This window comes from Mobula hypostoma, chromosome 1 (assembly GCF_963921235.1).
Source record: "Mobula hypostoma chromosome 1, sMobHyp1.1, whole genome shotgun sequence".
Taxonomy (NCBI): domain Eukaryota; kingdom Metazoa; phylum Chordata; class Chondrichthyes; order Myliobatiformes; family Myliobatidae; genus Mobula; species Mobula hypostoma.
Window position 1 is genome coordinate 66875230 of NC_086097.1, and position 26448 is coordinate 66901677.

At 40.6% G+C, this 26448-nt stretch overlaps 1 protein-coding gene across 1 annotated transcript in view; it reads right to left on the bottom strand.

The window, feature by feature from the left end:
* sec23a (Sec23 homolog A, coat complex II component) overlaps window positions 1–26448 on the bottom strand; it is a 66817-nt gene that overhangs the window by 26325 nt on the left and 14044 nt on the right. The window contains exons 2-10 of the mRNA XM_063050097.1: window positions 20734–20975; window positions 19972–20029; window positions 17661–17747; window positions 17225–17461; window positions 16134–16213; window positions 14185–14329; window positions 5687–5845; window positions 2751–2866; window positions 230–353 (exon numbers count right to left, since the gene is read on the bottom strand). Of these exons, the coding sequence (XP_062906167.1) occupies window positions 230–353; window positions 2751–2866; window positions 5687–5845; window positions 14185–14329; window positions 16134–16213; window positions 17225–17461; window positions 17661–17747; window positions 19972–20029; window positions 20734–20954 (1227 nt within the window). The 5' untranslated portion in view covers window positions 20955–20975. The remainder of the gene's footprint in view (window positions 1–229; window positions 354–2750; window positions 2867–5686; window positions 5846–14184; window positions 14330–16133; window positions 16214–17224; window positions 17462–17660; window positions 17748–19971; window positions 20030–20733; window positions 20976–26448) is intronic.

Sequence of the window (26448 nt, forward strand, 5' to 3'; positions counted from 1 at the left end):
GTGAATGTTTTGGGTCACTACTTCACAAAGAATGATGTGCTGGATGCAGGGGTTGGTAAAATGCAAACCCAGGATTAGGGGATCTCTATCTCTGAAATGAAAATGATATTGAATTCATGTTGCAACTAGGAATACAAGCTCTTGTCAAAAGTTATGATATTTCAAAAAATCTTGAGAATCACAGACGATTGCAACAAACTGGATAATGGTGAGAAATTTTTATCAATACCTTAATTTCTAGTGTGCCTCCAAAAGCCATTTTAAATTGCCCCTGAATATCTTTCGTAAACACTCGTTGGAAGGTTTGCTTAAATAGAGAAGTGTTGAACGAATCCCCCATCACCATGTAGCCTCTTCAGGAATGATAAAAGAGAAAAGTCACAACAAACAAAATAAAATTGGTGAAACTACACAAAGGTGTTTAAAAAGATGGTGAATCAGAAAAATGATAGCAATTTCCAATACAAGAGTACTTTCTCTCAGGAGATTTAAATTTCAATTTCAAATTTGTTCGAGGACTCAGCATGTTCACACAGGTATATTTCATAGATTAAAGTTAATATAGTAAAGGAAAATTGATTCAAGTTATTATAGAAGAATAAACATTCATTATTCCTTAAAATGATTGACACAGCCAATGCAACCAAATTTATCTTCAATACTGGTCACATGGCAACAATTACTTGTACAATAGTATTCCTATATTCGAAATGTTAATCTTCTTCTAAATTCAATCAACTTAAAAATTATATATTTCTTTGATGCAGGATGTACCTTGTTCACTATGATTCTCAACTGGGATAAAGCAGATATATATTATATTTCATATTATACATGTGCATGTGTGATATATATACACATACACACACATATCCATACACACGCACAGAGTGACTTTATCAAGTACCTCCTGCACCTAATAAAGTGGCCACTGAGAGTGAATGTTTGTGGTCTTGTGTTCCAGTTGCCAATTCACTTCAAGATTCGAAACGTTGTGCATTCAGAGATCCTCTTCCACACACCAGTATTGCAACATGTGATTATTTGAAAACGCAAACACGAGGAAATCTGCAAATGCTGGAATTTCAAGCAACACACATAAAAGTTGCTGGTGAATACAGTAGGCCAGGCAGCATCTCTAGGAAGAGGTACAGTCGATGTTTCGGGCTGAGACCCTTCGTCAGAACTAACTGAAAGAAGAGCTATTAAGAGATTTGAAAGTGGGAGGGGGAGGGGGAGATCCAAAATGATAGGAGAAGACAGGAGGGGGAGGGATGGAGCCAAGAGCTGGACAGGTGATCGGCAAAAGGGATATGAGAGGATAATGGGACGGGAGGCCTAGGGAGAAAGAAAGGGGGGGGGGGACCAGAGGATGGGCAAGGTGTATAGTGAGAGGGACAGAGGGAGAAAAAGGAGAGAGAGAAAAATATATATATAAAACAGAAGGGGTATGAGGGGGAGGTGGGGCATTAGTGGAAGTTTGAGAAGTCAATGTTCATGCCATCAGGTTGGAGGCTACCCAGACGGAATATAAGGTGTTGTTCCTCCAACCTGAGTGTGGCTTCATCTTTACAGTAGAGGAGGCCGTGGATAGATGTATCAGAATGGGAATGGGACGTGGAATTAAAATGTGTGACCACTGGGAGATCCTGCTTTCTCTGGCGGACAGAGCGTATGTGTTCAGCAAAACGGTCTCCCAGGCTGCGTCGGGTCTCGCCAATATATAGAAGGCCGCATCGGGAACGTAGCTGATGGTGGAGGAATTTCCAGGATGAAGGAGATGTCCTTTTTTTTAAAGAAAGGGGCTTCCCTTCCTCCACCATCAACTCTGCTCTCAAATGCATCTCTCCCATTTTACGCACATCTGCTTTCACCCCATCCACCCGCCACCCCACTAGGAATAGGGTTCCCCTTGTCCTCACCTATCACCCCACCAGCCTCGGGTCCAACATATTATTCTCCGTAACTTCCGCCACCTCCAACGGGATCCCACCACTAAGCACACCTTTCCCTCCCCACCTCTCTCTGCTTTCCGCAGGGATCGCTCCCTACGCAACTCCCTTGTCCATTTGTTCCCCCCCCATCCCTCCCCACCGATCTCCCTCCCGGTACTTATCCTTATAAGCAGAACAAGTGCTACACATGCCCTTACATTTCCTCCCTTACACCATTCAGGGCCCTGGACAGTCCTTCCAGGTGAGGCGACACTTCACCTGTGAGTCAGCTGGGGTGATATACTGCATCCAGTGCTCTCGATGCAGCCTTCTATATATTGGCGAGACCCAATGCAGACTAGGAGACCGCTTTGCTGAACACCTATGCTCTGTCCGCCAGAGAAAGCAGGATCTCCCAGTGGCCACACATTTAAATTCCACATCCCATTCCCATTCTGATATGTCTATCCACGGCCTCCTCTACTGTAAAGATGAAGCCACACTCAGGTTGGAGGAACACCACCTTATATTCCGTCTGGGTAGCCTCCAACCTGATGGCAAGAACATTTAGACTCCTCTAACTTCTGTTAATGCCCCACCTCCCCCTTGTACCCCATCCGTTATATATATATAGGCCAATTATAATGCATCAGAAGTTTGTTTTGATTAGTCTTTCCGACCTATTTAAGAAAGATATAATAGAATTTATTTGCTACACGTACGTGTTTAACAGTTTTCAGATTTTTTTTTTTGCTACAATTTAACTGTGGAGCAAAAGATCAAAATTCTATCTCACATCACATAGCTTTTACTTACCCCGTATGATTTGGGCAGCACTTCATTTCGTTGAGCCCAGTCTGATCCAATGCACAGGCATAGATATCAATAACATGGCCATTTGCTGCCGCTCTATTTGACAATGCTTCATAGTGCTATTTTAAGAATGCAAGTTCAAATACCAACAAATATTAAACTAACTCAAAATCTGCAACACTTATCAGGCATGATATAAAATTGAATTAATTCATATTATCACTTTTATCAGAACAACTCTGGAAAATGTAAAACAAACAGTTACAATTCTTAAATTATTGCTAAGTAATTTTAGAAGTCTGCACTTTAGATATAACTAATGTTACTATTTTCACAACAGAGATTGATAATAAGGATTACATTATGAAGATTGAACACGTTCAGGTACTTAAATAATTGCATTAGAATATTAGGATTGAAGGCTTTCAGCATAGATTTGAACAGGATTAGTGATTATTGCACAAGAAGGTGCCAAATACAGCATGAATGTAAAAATGGTATGGAAAATATTGAGCATGCGAGCAAAAAAAATCATATGCTCTACTTGGACTAATTGATACCAAATAAGAATATTGCATTATGTTAATCATATGACAAATATCCTAAATAAATGTATGATTGTGATATGTTACAAAAGAGTTCTGGTTTGTAGATCAAGGTAAAGAGTTGAAGATGGCAGTGTAGCCTATCTGGAATGGAACACTTGGAAACTGATGAAAAAAGGGGACACCTAGACTTAAAATGCAAATTCTGCTTAGACAATAGTTTAAAGGTCACACAAAACATCACCTGCTATATTGTACCCACCACCTCCTTGTGAAGAAAAGGGAAGAGGCTGACTTTGAATATATATTTTTACAGGCATCCGTTAGTCTCATGAGACCATGGATTTGTGCCTTGTAAGGTTCCCAGGGCGCAGGCCTGGGCAAGGTTGTATGGAAGACCGGCAGTTGCCCATGCTGCAAGTCTCCCCTCTCCACACCACCGATGTTGTCCAAGGGAAGGGCACTAGGGCCGATACAGCTTGGCACCGGTGTCATCGCAGGGCAAAGTGCCTTGCTCAAGGACACAACACACTGCTTCAGCTGAGGCTCAAACTAGCGACCTTCAGATCACAAGACCATCGCCTTAACCACTTGGCCACGCTTTGAGTAATTGCTTTCAGTATTAACCATGGTGAAAGTATTCTGGATATCCCAAGAAAATTAAATCAGAGCTGGAAATTCATCAAAGTTCATGAAAGCAAAAGAAAAAAAATAAAGAAAATAATGGCAACAAAGAGTCAGAGTGGTAATCTGTTGAGGATAAGAAGTCAGTAAGGATACTGCAGACCCCTACATATAATCATTCAAAGTTCTCTTGATTCAGGAATCATTTCTTTACGATGAACAAATTATATGAGTCTCTCTACTATTTGAGAAAGGTGAGAGGGGAAACCAGGGAATTATAGGCTAGCTAACCCAATATTTGTAGTTGAGATATTAACACGGTCTGTAATTAAGGACAGGGCAGTCAAAAACCTTGTTGCTTAGCAAATAAGCCTACAAGGATCTGTAAAGACAGGATTTGACTGGAAAACCTAACATAACTTTTGCTAGGGTAACTAAAATTGTCAACCTGGGAATCATCTTTCAAAAGACATATTCAAATGACTCTCAAAACATCCTCTCAGCTAAAATTGCTCATGGAATCGAAGGCAAATTATTAAGCTAGTTAGGAGATAGGTGAGTGACAAGATAATCAAATCAGGATCATGGACAAAATAGGGGAATAGATACCAAGAAGTGACTAATGGCATCCTCTAAGTTGTTTTGGAGGTTCAACTATATACACTGTATTTAAAAAGGCAAATGGCAAGTCAGAAAGTCATACATCAAATTTGTTGATGACACAAATGGGCAAGATTGCAATCAGGATAGATTTATACTTAAAATAGTAGAGAAATATTCAAAGATTAAGTGACTATAGGATTAAGTTATGAGATGTTCCATTCTGGACCTATAAAAGATTGAAAAAAAGATTAAAACAGTGAAAGCGCATAGAAACTTATGGATTCACATACTTAGATACTTAAAAAGTCACAGGTGAGTACCGTAAGGAAAATAACCAAATAATTAACAGAATACTAAAGTATGCACATGGTACAAGAATACAAGCTGTTAGAAATCTGTCACAGCAATCCATTTGACTCAGCATACTTGATGCAATCAGAGAAGTTCTGGACATTAATCCTTAGGAAGTTGTCAGTGGAGGGAATGCAACCTAGATCACTCCTGGACTTCAGTTTAAATTATTAGGTGAGATCATTACACAAACAAGGATTATTTTCCATGAAATTTAAATGTCAAGAAATGAACTGATCAAAACTTATCAGGTATTATGGGAAACGTACTACAACAAAATAATCCAATCCTAATGGTTCTAGAGTGCAGAAATAGCAATGGATAAATCCAAAAATTAGAGCCCAACCATTAAGGAATGAAGTTAGAAAGTAATGCTATACTGAAAGTGCGAAACTAGTTTAGGATTTTTTTCTTCTGTAAATGGTAGCTGATGCTAGTTTAATTGTTGATACTGAAGATAATAGGCAAGTATATGGAGTAATAGCATGGGTCAGCCATTATCTTATTGAATGGCAGAGCACACTTTTCAAGGGCTAAGTAGTCAGTCCTGCTCCTAAATGTATGTTATGGCTGGGTACATGGAGTAAAGTCACACACTGGCAGCGACGATGTTAGAGAATGAAGTTGAAATCAAAATAACTGTTGATGCTAGAGGCCTGACATAAAAGCAGATAATATTGGAAGTATTCAGTAGGGCAGACAGCTTACTTGTAAAGTAGAGATAACATTTTAGGTCAAAGACCCTTCAGCACAGTCAATGGGCTAAGACTACACACCTTCCTATGTTCATAGTCAGGAAAAGTGTGCAACACTTACCTTCATGGCTTTCTTCATGTATTTGATGTTGTCTTTCTCAATGTCATGCCAAGACCTGATAGGTGTCTTTAGATCATCACCCACAACCATTCCAGGCCCTTGTGTGGCCGGTCCCCCAATGAATAGCATCACACGACCTCCAGTGTTGGGAAAAGTACACTGTTTAAATGAAAGTTAAATCAAAGCTAGGGGTAAGTAAATTAGTATAAACTACTACTGGACAACATGCACTAAATTATTCTGTACGGTCTTTACAATTTCAGCATTAGTAATATATAATCTTAAATAAGTTGCACTCATTTAGTTACACTTCCAGATCTTCCATAATTTATTTGGTTGAGGCCCTCCGTTGGTTGGTTGGTGTTGACCATGGATGTTGCACCCCAGCTGTCTACATGATATGTAAGTCAGGACAGTACAATATGGAAAGCAAGCTGTTGCCCATGTAGTAGGCTCCCACTTTCCACACAGCTGATGAATCAAAGGAACAGAAAAGACGGATACAGATTGGCACCAGCTGCATTGCAGGAATTGCCAGTCAGCATTGAACTCAATGTAGGACTGCCTTATGGACTCCAGGTACGGATTTTTCCTTGGGGTTTACTCCCTAAGCCTTCCCCATGAGTGGGTATGGTGCAAGGAAGCAAAGATTTGAGATCAGAACTTTCCTTCTCCTAGATGAGCTGCCAACTACAGCTAACGAGCCCTATCTGCCTGAAGTAACTGGTTTTAAGCAATCAGAAACCCACCTTTGCCCCTTCTGTCAGTAGAAATGGTTCCACTGGGCTCAGTAGCTAACCCACACGTGCAGGCCAGGAGCTGGACTTGGTCGTCAGAGGCCATTTGAGATGCACATCATTGGGAACCTTTAAAAGGTAGTGGGAACTTCCCCCTCACTACCATCCCTGGTTATAACAACCTTAAGGAACCAAATTCAGTACACATTAGGACCAGGATGTTTCGGCTATCTTAAACGGCTGCCCCAGTTAACCAAAGTTTCATGGAAATAGTTACAAAGGTATAAAAAAGACAAACTACTATTTAATTGAGTAACAAATTATGTATTTAAATGAAATAGAGAACAAATGAAAATATAACTGCAATATTACTACAGTACTATAAAACTGTATTAGTTTGTAATGGTTACCAATAGGAATTCATTGACTGTATGTTGGCGTGTTCTTTTGATTGACTGTAAATGAACAAAATTAGCACAGACACCTTGTGCAGATATTGGACTGGACTATTTCATTGCCTTTCTGCATGAAGTAAAGTCGTAATCCAACAATAAATTTCCTGGCATCCTTTGTAGTCGCTAGCTACTGAGTTCAGTTGTGTCACCCTTGTAATTTGCCTCATCTTCATATTCCCCGCCTTGGTGTTTTGATACAATGCTTTCAACAATTGCATCCCCTAAATCTTCATTTTCAATGGTAACATTCAAGATGATAGTTGACAGTTTCAAATTTTGCATAGTTCCCAACTTGTTGAAGTAGTGAAATCATTTCATTTTCACTCCCGGCCATTTCTGGAGTCTCCAAGTCACAATACTTGAAACTGCAGTGAGCAAAACAGTTCTGAATTGTCTTGCTGTTTACTTCTCACCAACTATCACTGACAAACTGTACTGCCTGTAAAAGCTTATCCCTTGCACACACTTCCTTTGCTGTTGAAGATGTTAATAGATTTTCTTCAATTGCTTCAAGAATGTGGTTCACCAATTTTTCTGTCAATACAACATCTTTAAATTTTTAATGATTCCCATATCTATTAACTGCACCAAGGATGTGTATTGGCGGCCAGAACTCCAGCTGGATATTTTTCAAACATTCTACACCAGGGTACGCAGCAAAATTGCATTCCTCTACAGCTCCATATCCCAACTCATCAGCCATTTCTTATAAATTCAGAAGTCATCCACGCATTCTTATTAGCATAGTACTCAAATGGTAAACTGTTTCCTTATTGATCCCTCAGCATATTGATTTAAAACCCTATTGCTATACAGTCTGTGAAATAATGCTCCGTACTACTTTTGCCAATCGTATTACCATAACTTCCTTAATTATACAAAGAACAATACTGCCATATTGTGGATACCTATGTACAAGAGGCTTCAGAGTTTTCTGTCCCTTATTGTTTCTTAACTCCACTCACAATGGTTAAAATCTGTTCTTCCATCCTTTAATATCAAGGCAACTTCTCCTCCTCTACCATTCTGTCCAAATCTTCCAGAATACTTAATTTTCAACCTTAGTCATTTTAGCGTATTGATTACCATACCTATTTGTTTCTAATTATGCTGTGTTTTTTTTAATTAAAAATCTATCCTGGTTAAAAATTCTGTCTTTTACCATTTTCCTAACTGAATGTGTATTCATATTTCTTTCTAATAAACTCTTGTTATCTTTATCCGGTTTTCAAATCCTAAAAACTTCTATACCTCCAATTTTAAAATCATATCTCACTACTCTAGAAAATAGTTTCCATCTATGTACCTGATCAATTTGTTTACTCATTCTTAACATTTCAATTAGAAAACCTTTTAATTTTTACAGGGAATGCATGGCTAGTTTCGTAGCTCTTTCTCTTAGCTGATGTTGCAATATTTGCAATTACCGGCCATTTTTAAAAGTGCAAGGTCTCCATCTGCTGGTCTGCCAATACCATTAATATCATTGCAGTAGTAAACTTCATGTATAAGATACCCCAAACTAGTCAAAGTTTTGCAATGATCTGAAGGATACACTAATTAGGAAAGGAACTGAAAGCTTAGTCATAGGGTCACAAAGGGTAAGGGAGTTTAAAGAGTTTGATCAGAAGGATTTTTTTCACCATCAATTAAAACAAAAATCCCTTCCTAAAATCTGCATATTTCTATGTACTACTCTAATGAAAATATTAAAGATTATACAATATATACTAAAAACTTATATAACGTCCCTCCAGTTCAATTGAATACAAACCCACTCTAGTTGGGCCTAATTACCTCAACTCCTTTTTCAATCTGGCATTAGCCCCACACCTTACACTCCAAGTCCTTCCTAATGACTATAATTTTCTATAGAAGGAATGAGTATCATTATTAGTTGCTGGATTAATGGGTCTGTCATATGGTGAGAATTTAGAAGAATAAGAAGTTAATTCTTTAGAACACACAAAGTTCCTGGGGTAAATGCAAAGAGGATGCTTTGCTTGACTAAGGAGTCTAGGATTAGGAGTCAAGAGTATCAAAATAAGGGACAGATCATTAATATCTGAAATACAGAGGGTGATGAATCTTTACAATCCTCAATGGCAGAGGGCTGTATATTTAGTTATTGACAGCATTCAAACAGAGACTGACAAATTTCTGTACATTAGAGGAATCAAAGGATACAGAAAATAATGTAGTGTTATAACACTGCCATGATTCTGAATAGCACAGTAGGTTCAAGAGGCCAAGTAGTCTGTTCCTGCTCCTAGTTCTTTAATTCTTATGAGAAAAGAACTGGCTTAAAGAGGTAGAAAATTATAGCTGTTTCTCAGAATGAGGAATGGTGGACAATAATATGTACAATAACATTTTCAATGTTACATTTCCAACACAAGATTGGAAGTGTGGTAAATAGTGAAGAGGACAGCTATTCTGGAATCTTAACATAACACATTCCTTTTAATTTCTTTATACAGTAATACAAAAATAGGCAGCAGGAAGACAGATAACCTGATACAGGGGTAAATGAAGTGCAAAGTGATATACAGTACATCTGCAGAAAGGTAGAGACAATGTGGATGCTCTGGTACCAGCAGTAAGCTATGCAGAAACAAATGGAATGCATCTCTGAAACTGACAGGCCTTCTTTCAAGAGTGATGATATTGGATCCTGCACTTCGTAGAGGCTGAGTGTGCAAAAACAGAACTGATGAAAACACATTGGTTAGGCCATTGTTTAGGAGTTAAACAACAGTTTTCAGTCATTGCACTTTACCAGAGTCCATGGGAAAGAGGAAGATTGAATAGGAAGGTTCCAGGAATGAGTTATTTTAGCAAAAAGGTTAGACTGTACATTCCCAAACCAAGAGCTGTGGATGAAACAGGAAGTACTTCATCTGCTGAAGGCTAGATCTGTGACATTCAAATCCGGCAACCCAGGCCTGTACCAGAAAACCAGGTATGACTCGCGGAGGGCCATTTCAAGGGCAAAGAGACAATTTCGAACAAGGTTATAGGTGACATCAGATGTACGACAACTCTGACAGGGTTTGGAAGACATTACTTCCTACAGAGCGAAACCCAATAGCATGAATGGCAGCAATGCTTCACTACCAGATGAACTCAACGCCTTCTATGCCCGCTTTGAAAGGGAGAATTTAACAACAGCTGTGAAGATCCCTGCTGCACGTGATCACCCTGTGATCTCTGTCTCAGAGGCCGATGTTAGGTTGTCTTTCAAGACAGTAAACCCTCACAAGGCGGAAGGTCTCAATGGAGTACCTGGTAAGGCCCTGAAAACCTGTGCCAACCAACTAGCAGGAGTATTCAAAGACATTTTCAACCTCTCACTGCTACCCACTTGCTTCAAAAAGGCAACAACTTATACCAGTGCATAAGAAGAAAATTGTGAGCTGTCTTAAAGACTATCGCCCGGTGGCACTCACATCTACAGTGATGAAAGCTTTAAGAGGTTGGTCATGACTAGACTGAACTCCTGCCTCAGCAAGGACCTGGTCCCATTGCAATTTACCTATCGCCACAACAGGTCGACAGCAGATTCAATCTCAATGGCTCTTCATATGGCTTTAGACCACCTGGACAACACAAACACCTATGTCAGGATCCTGTTCATTAACCATAGCTCAGCATTCAATACCATCATTCCCACGATCCTAATTGAGAAGTTACAGAACATGGGCCTCTGTACCTCTTTCTGCAATTGGATCCTCGACTTCCTAACCAGAAGACCACAACCTGTATAGATTGGTGATAACATCTCCTCCTCGCTGATGATCAACACTGGTGCACCTCAGGGGTGTGTGCTTAGCCCACTGCTCTACTCTCTCTATACCCATGACTGTGTGGCTAGACATAGCTCAAGTACTATCCATAAATTTGCTGATGATACAACCATTGTTGGTAGAATCTCAGATGGTGACAAGAGGGCGTACAGGAGCAAAATATACCAACTAGTGGAGTGATGTCGCAGCAACAACCTGGCACACAAGATGAAAGAGCGGATTGTGGACTTCAGGAAGGGTAAGACAAAGGAACACATACCAATCCTCATAGAGGGATCAGAAGTGGAGAGATTGAGCAGTTTCAAGTTCCTGGTGTCAAGATCTCTGAGGACCTAACCTGGTCCCAACATATCGATGCAGTTATACAGAAGGCAAGACAGTGACTATACTTCATTAGGAGTTTGAAGAGATTTGGTATGTCAACAAATACACTCAAAAACTTCTATAGATATACCATGGAGAGCATTCTGACAGGCTGCATCACTGTCTGGTATGGGGTGGGGGGGGGGGGGCTACTGCACAGGACTGAAAGAAGAGAGGGTTGTAAACTTAGTCGGCTCCATCTTGGGTACTAGCCTACAAAATACCCAGGACATCTTCAAGGAGCGGTGTCTTAGAAAGGCACCATCGATTATTAAGGACCTCCAGCACTCAGGGCCTGCCCTTTTCTCACTGTTACCATCAGGTAGGAGGTACAGAAGCCTGAAGGCACACACTCAGCAATTCAGGAACAGCTTCTTCCCCTCTGCTATCCGATTCCTAAATGGACATTGAACCCTTGAACGCTACCTCACTTTTTTTTAATATATATTATTTCCGATTAATGCACGAATTTTAATCTTTTCAATATACGTATACTGTATTGATTTACTTTGTTTTTCTTCTATATATTATTCATTGTATTGAACTGCTGCTGCTAAATTAACAAATTTCACGACACATGCCGGGGATAATAAACCTGATTCTGAAACTATAGAAACAAGACTGTTCTCCCTGGGAACAGTATAGTCAAGACAGCTCTGGGAATCAGTAGGCTTATAAAAGATAGTCTGATAGATATTCTGCTTCCAGAAATGGAGACAGAATGATTGAAGTGATCGAGAGTATATGAAGTATTACTCATATAGCCAGGTAGGGACTGAACCAAAGAGGTCAAAATGGAGTTGAGGTGTACCAACATGTTCAGTGGGACAGGTGCAGGCAAAAGCAATGGGTTACCCAGACAGTCAGGTCTGTAATTCTTGGGTAAGAGGTAGAAATCAGCAGTGCAGAATAATGGAACTCTGAGGTTGGTGGCAGTGGATGGGGGATCTCCAGAGTCGATGAGCTTGGTGATGGCGCAGGAAACAATGACCTAATGCCCATTAGAGGGGTCTCGTTCAAAGGGTAACTAAGAGAAGGTATCTGAGAGTTGCCACCTGGCCTCAGCAAGGTAGCAGTCAGTCTACCAGACTACAACACTCCTCTTGTCTGTGGTTTTGATGGTGAGGTTAGGATTGGTGCAGAGAGAGTGGAGGGCAGCGCGTGTAGAGGGCACAAGGTTCAAAGAGGAAAGAGGAGTGCTGAAGTCGAGAAGAATGATGTTGTTGGATCCAACTGTTAGTTTTTAGATTAGACTGTTTAATTGTTATTTTCTTTGCAGCTTAGCAATTAATTATTTGTTTGTATTTTATATAATACCTTATATATAAGTTACTGCTTACAATGATTCCTAATGGCTATACAAAGTATAATTCTGGAAAGCTCTGTAAGTTTCTTTGTTCTGCATTAAGTGAATAAGCGCTTTCTCATTGGTTAACTTGGTACTGCAGTATTCAAATTAGTACTTTCTAATTGGTTGTCTCTTATCTACAAATTTTTAATGTAAGTTTTCTCATCTCTGTGATATAAAATTGCTATCTTATGCTAGGTACCATACTTAGTTTCTCTCTTCTAGAACTAGTAGAACCCCTATCACTGCTTGTTTCAATTTATCTTTGTTCTATTAACTCTTAAAATGGTAGTGAAACAACAAGTTGTGTGCCTCATTCCCGACGTCTAAAATAACTTGGATTTAAACACCAGAATTCAACATGACTCATCAGCAGTTAGAAATGAAATGATCCAGAGTGTGCAGGATACCAGAGCATGGTGTCCAAGAAGAACAGGAGGATTAAAGATGGGAGAAGAGGTCATCAGTGGGGGATGAAGTAAGAAGTAGGCTTGGAGAGGGAGGCAACAGAAGAAGAACTTGGCATCATGGCAGGCAAGGAACTCACTAAGGTGTTGGTACAGGGGTAAAATGGTAAGGCACTTTCTGAGGACAGAACATTCTGCATCAGAGAAAGGAAGGTCAGAGGGGATGATTAAATCATGGCAGAGATATGAGCTGGGATCGGAGGGGAAGAGAGTTGGTGGGATCAGAGGGGGGATTGAGATCTTCAGGGAAAATGGGTTGGGAGAAGAAGGGGGCTCAGATGAATGAAAGGGGGACAAAGGGTAAAAGGAAGCCTGAGAAACCCAGGGGTGGTTGGGAGTAGTAGTGGAAGAAGAAGAGTGATAGGATCCAGAGGCAGTGAGAAAGGTCTTGGCCCGGAGGTGAAGGCGGCAGAGGTCAGAACCGGTACCAGAGCCAAAAACAGAGACAGCGGGATCTGTGCACTGGAGGCAACTAGGGTCATTAGAACTAGAGCTGGAGGAAACAGGGTCAGCTGGCTCAAGATGGCGCAAGTCAAGGTTGGAACTGGATGGAGCTGGAGGCAGCAGGGTTTGCAGTTTAAGGGTGGCCTGGGCTGAGATCCAAGTTGCAGTTAGAGGCAGACGGTCTGCAGCCTGCAGGAGGCCAGGTCCCATTCCAGAGGTGGCAGGAGCCACATCCTGCAGGAGGTTAAGGCCAAGGGCCAAGCCAGAAGCAGCTCGGGCCAAGGTCTGAAGACGGATGATCTTCTGATCCTTCCTCGACAGGAGCAAGGAGAAAAATTGGCAGTTGAAGGTATGGATCCATGACAGGAAGCTGTAGCAGAGAAAGAGATAGGCCTGTAGGTATCCCTGCATGGTGCTGAGGGTGGTATATAGAATCCAGAGGGAAAAATGGCGGAAGAAGCAATCAACTGAACACAGGTACGTGAAATCCTTATTGGGCCCAAACTGAGAGGGCTGGAAGTCCTAATAAAATTTTAGAATGTACTTGATGCATATCTTGCTCACCAGTGACTTTTGGAAGTTGAAAATATTGGAGGTTTTGATAGAGTTTAAGCTAGACAATTTATTCATGACAGTTAACCCAAGAGATCTTGTATCCAAAATGGAGAGGAGAGAAGGCTGGAGAGAAAGAGAAGTGGAGGCTGCAATTTGCTATGTAATTATTTGAATAAACCAACAGTATATTAAAAATGGCAGGTTCCATCACGTCTTGAAAATGAATACACATGCAACAAGTTCAATTGAGTTAATAATGCTGTACAACTGCTCTCGTGCCTACTTCAAAAATCAAGTTTTTTTTTAGGTAGATAATTTCATACCTCTAATAGACCAACAGCAATGGACAGAGCAACCCCAGTTGATCTCAGTGGTCTTTTTCCTTGTGGTACAGGCCAAGGATCACGTTGTAGTTCTCCCAAAAGATCAGTCAAATTCATGTCAATTTTTTGAACAGGTTGCAAAAATCTGTGAATTTAAATATTTGAAGTATATTAAGCACTTCAGAACTATTACACTGTTCAATGAAGACATTAAATTCAGTTTCTCAAGTGGTGCATGAATAGATTAGTATTGAATTAAACGAATGATTAGCATAAACCTCAAGGCATAAAGGCAATCTCAAGGTTCAAGTAATGGTAAACGTATTTCTGTTCTGATGATTTTTATGACAAAAACATATATGTTACCATAAGATCCAAATATGCACTATTTTCATGAAACTTCGGCTAACTGGGGTAGCTGCCTAATTGGGCCAAAATGTACTGTCCTGATGTGTCCCAATTAACCAGAATCCACTATATATGGGTGTATACACACACACACACACACATACATACACACACACATACATATATACATACATAAAGATACTCCACTTAAATTACTGAAGCTATATGCTCTTTCTTACTCAAAGAATTGGAATTTGGTTCTTAAGACTTGAATACATTTTAAAATGAAAAACAATTTATCACTTTTGAAAGCTAATGTTGTATTTAACATTAATTCTGTTTTTGTTCAAAGTACTAGCTTCATAGCTAATTTGAAGTGGTTTCCACTTTGCTAATAACTTTTTGGAGTGCCACAGGAATTGTAAAGAAATTGAATCAGAACCAGTGCATTCACCATATCAGCTGTTCTCACTCTATGCCAGTTATCATCATCTTTACCCACAACTAAAACACGCCTATTAAAATTCTTGTTGTGCAAAGCCCTACAATCAATGTATGTGCATTTTAAATATCACTATTAACCATAAATTCAGACAAACAGAAGTACTTAAGTACATAAGAGATCAGGTGATCTTAATGGCAGCTTTCCTAGTAAGGAGTATAATGAAAGGACAAAGTGTAAACTAACAAATACTTCTCAGTGAAACAAACTACTCAATGAAGCATGTGGATCAATGAGTTAAAAATTAGTGGACATAGCTTTAAAGTAATTTTGAAACAGCTAATCAGGAGAACAGTAAGGCAAAGCTATCAAACAATGAGAAGTCATTATCTACAGCGCACTCTGCGAAGATGGAAGAAGGGGACTCACTGAGTTGAATGACTTCCTTCCTTGTTGTAACAATTTGAGGATCTTGTGGCCACACGCTGTTGTACATACTTACTGTAGAGAAATCTCCCAGCTGAGGAGAGCTGCAGTCTATAACACGTCTATAACTTCCAACAGAAGTGATAAGAGAGGCCATAGGGTTCAGGCAGTCTGTCAACACTCTAACAACACCCACACTTACCAGCACACATCCAAGCCACTTATCTCCATTCACAGTAGCCACACTGCTCACCTCTGCACATTTGATATTTCACTTCCTATCATGACAATAGGATCAATGTTTAGACCACTTTCCTGGTAGTCCCACATGCTAACAGTTGTCTTAATTATAGAATGGTGGAGGGAGGGACATGGGGAGACGGGTAAGCAAATGAGTGCTCAGACTCCAGAATAGCAGCATTATAATGAATCACCATTCTGCAGGGCATCACTTTCCAAATGGGAGGCGAGTGCAATTGTAGAAATCTGAATTATGAAGAATATTATTGAAATATATTGCATCTTTTGTTTGATGTTAGACTTTCACCTACCCTCCAGATTTCATTGGTTCTTTTCAATTGCATTAGTATTATCAAAGGTTTAATAATTCTGTTACTATAGTAGGAAATAGTAGCACTTAAGATTGATAATGGCTTCTATCTAAAAAGCTTCTATCTTGTGGTTCATTTTTTTTTCCTGACGGTGAAGTTAAATAATTAAGATACAACTTTACCTGTTGGATGGAGGAGGCTGCTGAACCTGAGGTCCACGCCCTGCTTGGGCACCTAATGGCTTGGTTAAGCCCAACATGTCCTGTTTAAAAAAAAATAAAGTAACTTAAAGCTATTAATAATGCAATAAATACATTTCCTTCTTCCACTGAAGTAATGGTCAGCAAATATGCTTGTTCAAAACACAGCCATCAATATTCAGTTTATATTCAAATTCCCCAAACAGCATGAGCTCAGTTCTTCAGGAAAAGAGTTGATACTAACTGCTAATACGTGGTAATTCACAGAAAAAGTATAACTTACTTACAATTTTAATGAGAAATACTCCTTATTCAGAATAGATCCCAATTAGTCTAATAATATTATATAGAAGCTCTGGCTACTATTTCAGGTTGTATTATGCTATTTCTCACATACAGAACCAAAGAAGTTTGCTCATTACAGATCAGCTGTATATAACCCAGAGAACTAACAGAAACATATATGAAGTATTTCTCTGACTCAAACACAAGCTTTTTTAATTCATGGAGAAAACAGCTACCTATTAAACTACTACTCAACTTGGCTAGCATGCCTTTATCACCTTGTCAAAGGCATACTTGCCCTTCTAAGATCAATCTCCTTAAAGCATTTTGATCAAGTGATGTTTATTTGTTCCAAATCACAATAAGAGGAAAATACAAGTTCCCAGAAAAATTAGCATGAATTCAAAATCATTTTTCATCACTACCTCAAGGAGGACAAGCAGCTAACTTATCAATGTTTTGACTTTTAAAAAAACTTACACTAATCAAACTATGTTAGAAAACTGCTCATAATCACATTATACTCAGGAAGTTTCGACAATTTAGAAAGCATATTTGTTCTAGAATATTCTCACAATATACCATGTAAAATATAAAATGCAACTGAACCGATAAGATATGAAATTCTTTAAAAAAAGGTGAGAGTATAGTTGGTTCCTGGTGATAAGCAAAACAACTTAGACAGCTTGTTTCCAGAGGTGGATAAAATTACAGCTTTACTTTTAAAACCAAAAAGGATCATCATTAATCTATCAGCTTCGAATTCCTACCCTGGCATTAGTGCTTACCTGCAGCTGCTTTGCTGTCAGATCCTTTGTACCTCTGAAGACATAACTTTTAGATATACCCTCACAACCAAGCTCATGAACCTGTACCATTCTGCCAAATGTAATAAGACCAACCAAAGCTGTAGGTGGCAGAAGGCTCAAGGACATTTGCATGGATTCTTTCAAGGCTTGCAAATCTTCATCTTCTATGCAAGTATCCACAACATAAAGAAAGATTAAAGGCATCTGAGGGCCACGCTGTAGAGAAGAAGAAACGTGCAACATACTTAAGTCTCTAAATAAATAATGCAGCAATGAAAACTGCAGAAACAAGTAGTATTGACAAAGCATTGCTATTTCTTGAAAATCTATTTAACTTCAATATGATTTCAATATAACTCAGCAAAATGAATAAAATATGTCTATGCTAAGTAAAACTGTGATTCAAAAGTCTTACCTGAACTACATACTCAATTGTTGAAAATTGTGGTAGAAGCTCTGCTGGTTGGTTCATTTCAGATATCCCAGAATAGGAAGGTGGAAACTATGTAAAATATAAATTAAATATACCTAAAACAAGTACCTTAGAAGTGAGCAACACACATAAAATTTGCTGGTGAACGCAGCAGGCCAGGCAGCATCTCTAGGAAGAGGTATAGTCGATGTTTCGGGCTGAGACCCTTCGTCCGGACTAACTGGAAGAAGAGCTAGTAAGAGATTTGAAAGTGGGAGGGGGAGGGGGAGATCCAAAATGACAGGAGAAGACAGGAGGGGGAGGGATGGAGCCAAGAGCTGGACAGGTGATTGGCAAAAGGAATATGAGAGGATCATGGGACAGGAGGCCCAGGGAGAAAGAAAAGGGGGAGGGGGAAACCAGAGGATGGGCAAGGGGTATAGTGAGGGGGACAGAGGGAGAAAAAGGAGAGAGAGAAAAAGTATGTGTGTATATAAATTATTAGCGGATGGGGTACGAGGGGGAGGTGGGGCACTGGCGGAAGTTAGAGAAGTCAATGTTCATGCCATCAGGTTGGAGGCTGCCCAGACAGAATATAAGGTTTTGTTCCTCCAACCTGAGTGTGGCTTCATCTTTACAGTAGAAGAGGCCGTGGATAGACATATCAGAATGGGAATGGGACGTGGAATTAAAATGTGTGGCCACTGGGAGATCCTGCTTTCTCTGGCGGACAGAGCGTAGGTGTTCAGCAAAGCGGTCTCCCAGTCTGCATCGGGTCTCACCAATATATAGAAGGCCACATTGGGAGCATCGGACGCGGTATATCACCTCAGCTGACTCACAGGTGAAGTGTTGCCTCACCTGGAAGAACTGTCTGGGTCCCTGAATGGTAGTGAGGGAGGAAGTGTAAGGGCATATGTAGCACTTGTTCCGCTTACAAGGATAAGTGCCAGGAGGGAGATAGGTGGGGAGGGATGGGGGGGAGCGAATGGACAAGGGAGTCGCGTAGGGTGCGATCCCTGCGGAAAGCAGGGGGTGGGGGAGGGAAAGATATGCTTTGTGGTGGGATCCCGTTGGACGTGGCAGAAGTTATGGAGAATTATATGTTGGACCCGGAGACTGGTGGGGTGATAGGTGAGGACAAGGGGAACCCTATTCCTAGTGGGGTGGCGGGAGGATGGAGTGAGAGCAGATGTGCATGAAATGGGGGAGATGCGTTTGACAGCAGAGTTGATGGTGGAGGAAGGGAAGCCCCTTTCATTAAAAAAGGAGGACATCTCCTTCGTCCTGGAATGAAAAGCCTCATCCTGACAGCAGATGCAGCAGAGACGGAGGAATTGCGAGAAGGGGATGGCATTTTTGCAAGAGACAGGGTGAGAAGAGGAATAGTCCAGATAGCTGTGAGAGTCAGTAGGCTTATAGTAGACGTCAGTAGATAAGCTGTCTCCAGACATAGAGACAGAAAGATCTAGAAAGGGGAGGGAGGTGTCGGAAATGGACCAGGTGTACTTGAGGGCAGGGTGAAAGTTGGAGGCAAAGTTAATGAAATCAACAAGCTCAGCATGTGTGCAGGAAGCAATGCCAATGCAGTCATCGATGTAGCGAAGGAAAAGTGGGGGACAGATACCAGAGCAACACACATAAAAGTTGCTGGTGAACGCAGGAGGCCAGGCAGCATCTCTAGGAAGAGGTGCAGTCAACGTTTCAGGCCGAGACCCTTCGTCAGGACTAACTGATGCTGCCTGGCCTGCTGTGTTCACCAGCAACTTTTATGTGTGTTGCTTGAATTTCCAGCATCTGCAGAATTCCTGTTGTTGACAGATACCAGAATAGGTTTGGAACATAGATTGTTCCACAAAGCCAACAAAAAGACAGGCATAGCAAGGACCCATACAGGTGCCCATAGCTACACCTTTAGTTTGGAGGAGGTGGGAGGAGCCAAAGGAGAAATTATTAAGAGTAAGGACTAATTCCGCTAGACGGAGCAGAGTGGTGGTAGAGGGGAACTGGTTAGGTCTGGAATCAAAAAAGCAGTGACATTTTTAAAAATACTTTTTTTTCCTCTTTTTTACAGAAAATACTCTCCTTACGCATGCAAGTTTTTGACCTAGTGAAGTACACAAAAACTTTAAGGATAAAAGTTGAATATCTAAAAACCTTTTTTAAATTCAAGTAATTGCCAAGCCAGTCAAATGAGTTACACTCATATCACAAACACTGCAATACTCCATTTAAAATATATTCATGTTATACAGTATCTCAACACACATTGTAGTGAAACACCAGTAAAATACATACAAATAATTTATCTTACCTGATTTCTCTGATAGCAGAAATTACAAGCCCACAACTTTGCTTTATAATCCACCTGACTAAGAGCAACAAGAAAAAAAATCAGTTTGCATTTTGCTTAGTTTTTTTCCATATACTTAGCAGCAGAAATAAAATTTTTCAGATTCCTCAATACCTATCACCAATTTTCTGTCCTATAGGAAATCACTTAAACAGGATATTACAGGACAGGTCTCTACAATAATCTTAACAAACCTTGGTCCACCTGGCAATACTTCAGGCAAGAACTAATTTTGCAAGTGTTAGAAAGAGGGCCATTGGACAAAAGCAGGCATCAACCATTCCTCACCATATTGCCCACTTCGTCCATGGTGACATGGATCATAATGTCAAAGACTTAAAGTTATAAACTAATGAACAGTCAACATTTGCTCTAGCTTACAGAAACAATGTTCAAAAATATTGATCTATCTTTTCTCTTTATCGATGTTTACTAACCTATATATTGCTTTTAAGTTTTGCTTCCATTTCAGTTTTCGAGCATTTGCAATAATTACCCCTGTTCATCTGCTTATATAAATTGCTTTGATCCTGAAAGAAACCCACCATTCCAAGGGATGTCTTTTGCAACATTATATGCTTTCCATAATTTAAATGTTTTGCAAAATATTTTAATTACAGATAATGTAACTGTATAAAATGAATTACTATTCACACTGCAGTGGGTACTTTCTCTGAGTCACCTGATCTTCCACTACTTACTTTATACCTATAAAAGACTTACCATAATGGATTCAAGACCGCACGGCAGGTTGCTCTACTGCAGAGGACAGGTTCATACTGAATGGGAGGCAAGTCAGGTCGCTCTTTTAATGGAGTAAACAAGGTACCCAGAGGGACAACCATTCTGGTTGCTTCCAAACGACTTGAAGGCCAAACATTCCAGCTTAACCGAACACCGTCCCGATCTTCATTTTGCTGGATGAACTCTATAAAAGTTGCCATTGTTACCTGGCAAACTTCTATCTGTAAAAAGAAACAACTTAGTCTGTTTAGTTTTTTTTTAAAGTGTCATAATGAAAATACAAATAACTTACATTTTGAATATTATCAGAAAACACAAATCACGCCACACTGTTATTATTTTTCCCTGCAACGTGACCCGAGCTGGTTAAGGCTTGAGTGATCAGGTAAGTGTCTCAAACCGCCTGATACTCATCAAAGGGTGAATCCTAAAATTGATTATGTAGGCCACAGATCTAAATTCGTTCAGTCATGTAAGTAGCGATACATTTAATACTGTTAAAAGTAATTTTTAGTTTTTAATCCAAGGCATTAAAACTATACTCCATTCAAAAACTGTATTAGCACTTTGTACGTATGTAGTGGTGGAAGCAGAAATGATAATGGTGTTTCAGAGACATTTAGACGGACACATGAATATACAGGGAATGGGAGGATAAGAATCACGTGCAGGCTGGTGGGACTTTTAATTGGCATCATGATCAAAACAGACATCATGTGCCGAAGTGCCTGTTTCTGTGCTTTTCTATATTCGATGTTCTAAGTAAGCTTTACATGAACTATAAGCAATAAAAACAAGTAGCAATATGAAACAAATTCCTCACTTTCCTCGTGGAGTGACCTTTATAATCACTTAATATATAATGTGCCAAATTACCGTGGGACTTTCCTAATACTAGGTAAATAGAGAAATCTAATCACTCTAAACAGATTGAAATTATAGTTCTTCTGCCAACACATGGAACATTATCATATATTGAAATATGTATTCCACCTAAATATGATTGATAGCCTTTATCATTTTAAATTCAGTGACAACTTAAATTACTCAAAATATAGGAAGTAGAATTGGTTTGCCTCATAGTAATGAGGCAATTATTGTGAGGGCAATAGAATCGGTAAGCAGGAAAAGACGGACCACTCCTAGAACTGTTCTGTAGAATAGACCACCTGCTAAATTTCTAACATATCAAACATGAAAACTGTGCTGGACCTACCAGAAATTGCATACCAAGCTCTCACAAAGATTAATAATTTTCAAATTTATTTTTTTTCTGTTAGTAAGTTGAGAGAACAATGGCACTCAGAATAATAGACATTTGCCATCCTTTAGACTGTTTAGCATTTTAATGACAGCAACATGCAGATGGATCCCGGTTTAGCTAGCACAACAGGAGCCATGTACCCATGTCACCCTGAATACTGCATGGTATTATCTTTGGCACCTCATTAAACAGAATTTCTAAACTGGTTAAGTATCTTTCAGTGAACTTTGATATCTATGATAGCACAGATTTAGATTATGCAATTAAGTTTTGTTTCTTCAGCTGATAAAATATGACATTCATTAATATGTTGTAAGAAATATCACCACCTCTACACACTATATTCTTTTTGACCAGTTCCTCAAGGACGAAGATAGCTACTTCCACTCTAGTTTTCTGGGATCTGAAGTGACTAGTGAGGGCAATGTGGGTTATTTTATAAAGAACTGCCTCCACTCTAAAAATCCTATGTAACTAAATGGAGTAATCTGAAATATTATACTCAGGTTACTTCGCAAGAGTTGTTTACTTGGCATATATCCCATAACACGTACTGCAAAGTTATCACCTCAAGCCGAAGTACATCTTACAGGGAGCACAGCTTCTGAACTTATGTACTGTGCACTTAAGACAAGTGAAGAAATATAAACACTCTCTTCAAGAGAACAAAATCATCAAAACAATGATCATCTAACATCAACTTTGCTGAATTGGTCATGTTATTCAGATGCTGAACTTCAGACTGTTGAAGCAAGCTGCTTCTCCAAGCTCAGGTCTGACATACCTTAAAGTGATGCTGTTGCATAAAACGACCCCTGAGAACAGCAAAAGAAAAACCCACCAGCACCATTCTGTGGATCATTCATAACTGACAGATTAGTTGCTGGTTGAATCGGGAGTGAGGTGGCATCTCACAGGTGCATGAGTGAGATTTAATAGATTAGGTTATGAGAACACTCAGTCCTCTTTTATTGTCATTTAGAAATGCATACATGCATTAAGAAATGATACAATGTTTCTCCGGAGTGTTATCACAGAAAACAGGACAAACCAAAGACTAACACTGACAGAACCACATAATTATAACATATAGTTACGGCAGTGCAAAGCGATACCATAATTTGATGAAGAACAAACCATGGGCACAGTAAAAAATGTCTCAAAGTTCTCGAGTCGATCAACTCCCAAGTCCCCGATAGCAGGCGGCAAAAGGGAGAAACTCCCTGCCATAAACCTCTAGGCACCGTCAACTTGCCGATGCCTTGGAAGCAGCCGACTACAGCCGACACTGAGTCCATCTGTCCGAAAACTTCGAGCCTCCAACCAGCCCCTCCGTACAGCCTCCCGAGCGCCATCCTCTGCCAAGCACCTTCGACCTAGCCCTGGCCGCTGAAACAAGCAAAAGCCGAGGATTCAGGGCCTTCTGCTCTGGAGATTCCGGTTACCACACAGTAGCAGCGGAAGCGAAGCGGGCATTTCAGAAGTTTTCTGGATGTTCTTCCGTACTCTCATGTCCTACCCTACTTGACAGATAACAAATATTCATCACTGGAGAGGCTGTGCGCACTGCCGTCACGCCACCATCTTTCTCCTCCTCCTAATAAGCTCCTAATAAGGAGCGTTAGCAGGCTTTCGGCATTTCTCCAGTGGCCCAATTGAATTTGGAGCAAGAGAGGAGGCAACTCACAGGTCCATGAGTGAGATTTAAAAAGTGTTCGCGGGCTTTTGGCATTTTTCCGACAGTCCAATCAAATTGTGACTCATTAGCAAGGGCGAATCAAACTAAGGCAGGGACGAATAGAGCGGCCATTGTATGAGTGAATCAGTGGTAGAAGGGGCAGACTTTGACTCATCAGGCTTTTGTAAGAACAGGCTTGCATGAGACAAGTATATGGTAAGTTACTTCCTCTTCGTTCTTCATCTGTTAGTACAGAGAGCAATGAGAATGGCTTCAGGGGCTGTGCTGTGTTCTTCATGTGCGATGTGGGAGTTCTGGGAGACCTCCAGCTTCCAGGGCAACCACATCTGCACCAAGTATACCAAGCTGCAGCTCCTCAGAGAACATGTTAAGGAACTGGAGCTATAGCTCGATGACCTTCGGCTCATACGGGGAAACTGAGGAGGTGATAGATAGGAGCTACAGGGAGGTAGTCAACCCTAAGTTGCAGGAGGCAGATATCTGGGTGACTGTCAGGAGATGGAAAGGAAATGGGCAGCCAGTGCAGATCACCTCGATATCGATTCCCCTCAATAATAAGTATAACACGTTGGATGCTGTAGGGGCAGGAACAACCTACCAGGGGAAACCACAGTGACCAAGTCTCTGGCACTGAGTCAGGCTCTGTGGATCTAAAGGGATGTGGGAGAAGCAGGCTGCAGAAGTGATAGTGGATTCCATAGTTAGAGGAGTTGACCTCTTGGATCTGGTCCGTGGCATTCTAAAGGGGGAGGGTAAGCAGCCAGAAGCTTTGGTGCATATTGGCAACAAAGACATGGGTAGGAAAAGGGAGGAGGTGCTGAAGAGAGAATTTAGGAAGCTAGGTAGAAAGCTGAAAAGCAGGACCTCCAAGGTAGCAATCTCTGGATGGTTGAGAAATTGGTGCAGGTGACAGGGAATTTAGATCCCTTGATCATTGGGATCTCTTCTGGGGAAGGTATAACCTGTACGAAAGGAACAGGTTACGCCTGAACCCAAGGGGGAGCAATATCCTTGCAGACAGGTTTGCTGGAACAGTTGGGGAGGGTTTAAACTAATTTGACAGGGGGATGGGAAACTGAGTGAGAGAGCTGAGAATGGGGTAGTTGGTTTACAAGCAGCGGCAGTGTGTAGTGAGACTGTCAGGAAGGACAGGCAGATGATAAGGCAAAATTGGAAGTCAGTGGGACAAGATGCAGTGTAACAAGGGTAAAATTGAAAAGGGTGAAGAATACGGGACTGAAGGTATTATATTTGAATGCACACAGTATATGGAATAAGGTAGATGATCTTGTAATGCAATTCGAGATTGACAAGACTGAAGTTGTGGGCATCACGGAACTGTGGCTGAAAGAAGCTTATAGTTGGGAGCTTAACATCCAATGAAATACTATGTTGGAAAGTGTATGGTGCAAGAAATAAACGGGCAGATTATTACTTAGATGGGGAGAGAATTCAAAATGCAGAGATGCAAAGGGACTTGGGAGTCCTTGCGCACGATACCCTAAAGGTTAACCTCCAGGTTGAGTCTGTGGTGCAGAAGGTGAATGCAATGTTGGCATTCATTTCTAGAGGTATATAATACAAGAGCAGGGATGTGATGTTGGGGCCCTATAAGGCACTCATGAGACCACACTTAAAAGTATTGTGTGCAGTTTTGGGCTCCTTATTTTAGACATTGGAGAGGGTTCAGAGAAGATACACAAGAATGATTCCTGGAATGAAAAGGTTACTATATGAGGAACATCTGGCAGCGCTTGGGCTGTATTCCCTGGAGTTCAGGAGAATAAGGGGGAATCTCATAGAAACATTCCAAATGTTAAAATGCCTGAACAGATTAAATATGGCAAAGTTATTTCCCATGGTAGGGGAGCCTAGGACAAGAGGGCACAACTTCAGGATTGAAGGACTTCCATTTAGAACAGAGTTGCGGAGAAATTACTTCAGTCAGAGGGTGGTAAATCTGTGGAATTTGTTGCCACGAGCAGCTGTGGAGGCCAAGTCATTGGGTGCATTTAAGGCAGAGATAGATAGGTTCTTGATTAGACAGGGCATCAGATGATATGGGCAGAAGGCAGGGGAGTGGGGATGACTGAAAGAATTGGATCAGCCCATGACTGAATGGCGGAGCAGACTCGATGGGCCAAATGGCCAACTTCTGCTCCTATATCTTATGGTCTTATGGATACACACAGTTTTGAAAGGACAGGCAGGTAGGAAGAGGGGCTAGCGTGGCTCTTCAGGTACAAAATGAAATCAAATCCTTAGAAAGAGGTGACATAGGATTGGAAGATATGGAATCTTTGTGGGGAGAGTTAAGGAACTGCAAGGGCATAAACACCCTGATGGGAGTTATATACAGGCCTCCGAACAGTAGCCAGGATGTGGGCTAGAAATTACAATAGGGATTTCAATATGCACATAGATTGGGAAAATCAGGTTAGTGCTGAATTTGGACCCCAAGTGAGAGAATTTGTAGAATGCATGCAAGATGGCTTTTTAGAGCAGCTTGTGGGTGAACCCACTAGAGGATCAGCTGTTCTGGATTGGGTGTTTGTAATGAACCAGATTTGGTGAGGGAGCTTAAGGTAAAGGAACCTTTCGGAGACAGTGATCATAGTATGTTAGAATTCACCCTGCAATTTGAGAAGGAGAAGTTAAAGTCAATTGTATCAGTACTACAGTGGAGTAAAGGGAATTAAAGAGGCATGAGAGAGGAACTGGCCAAAGTTGA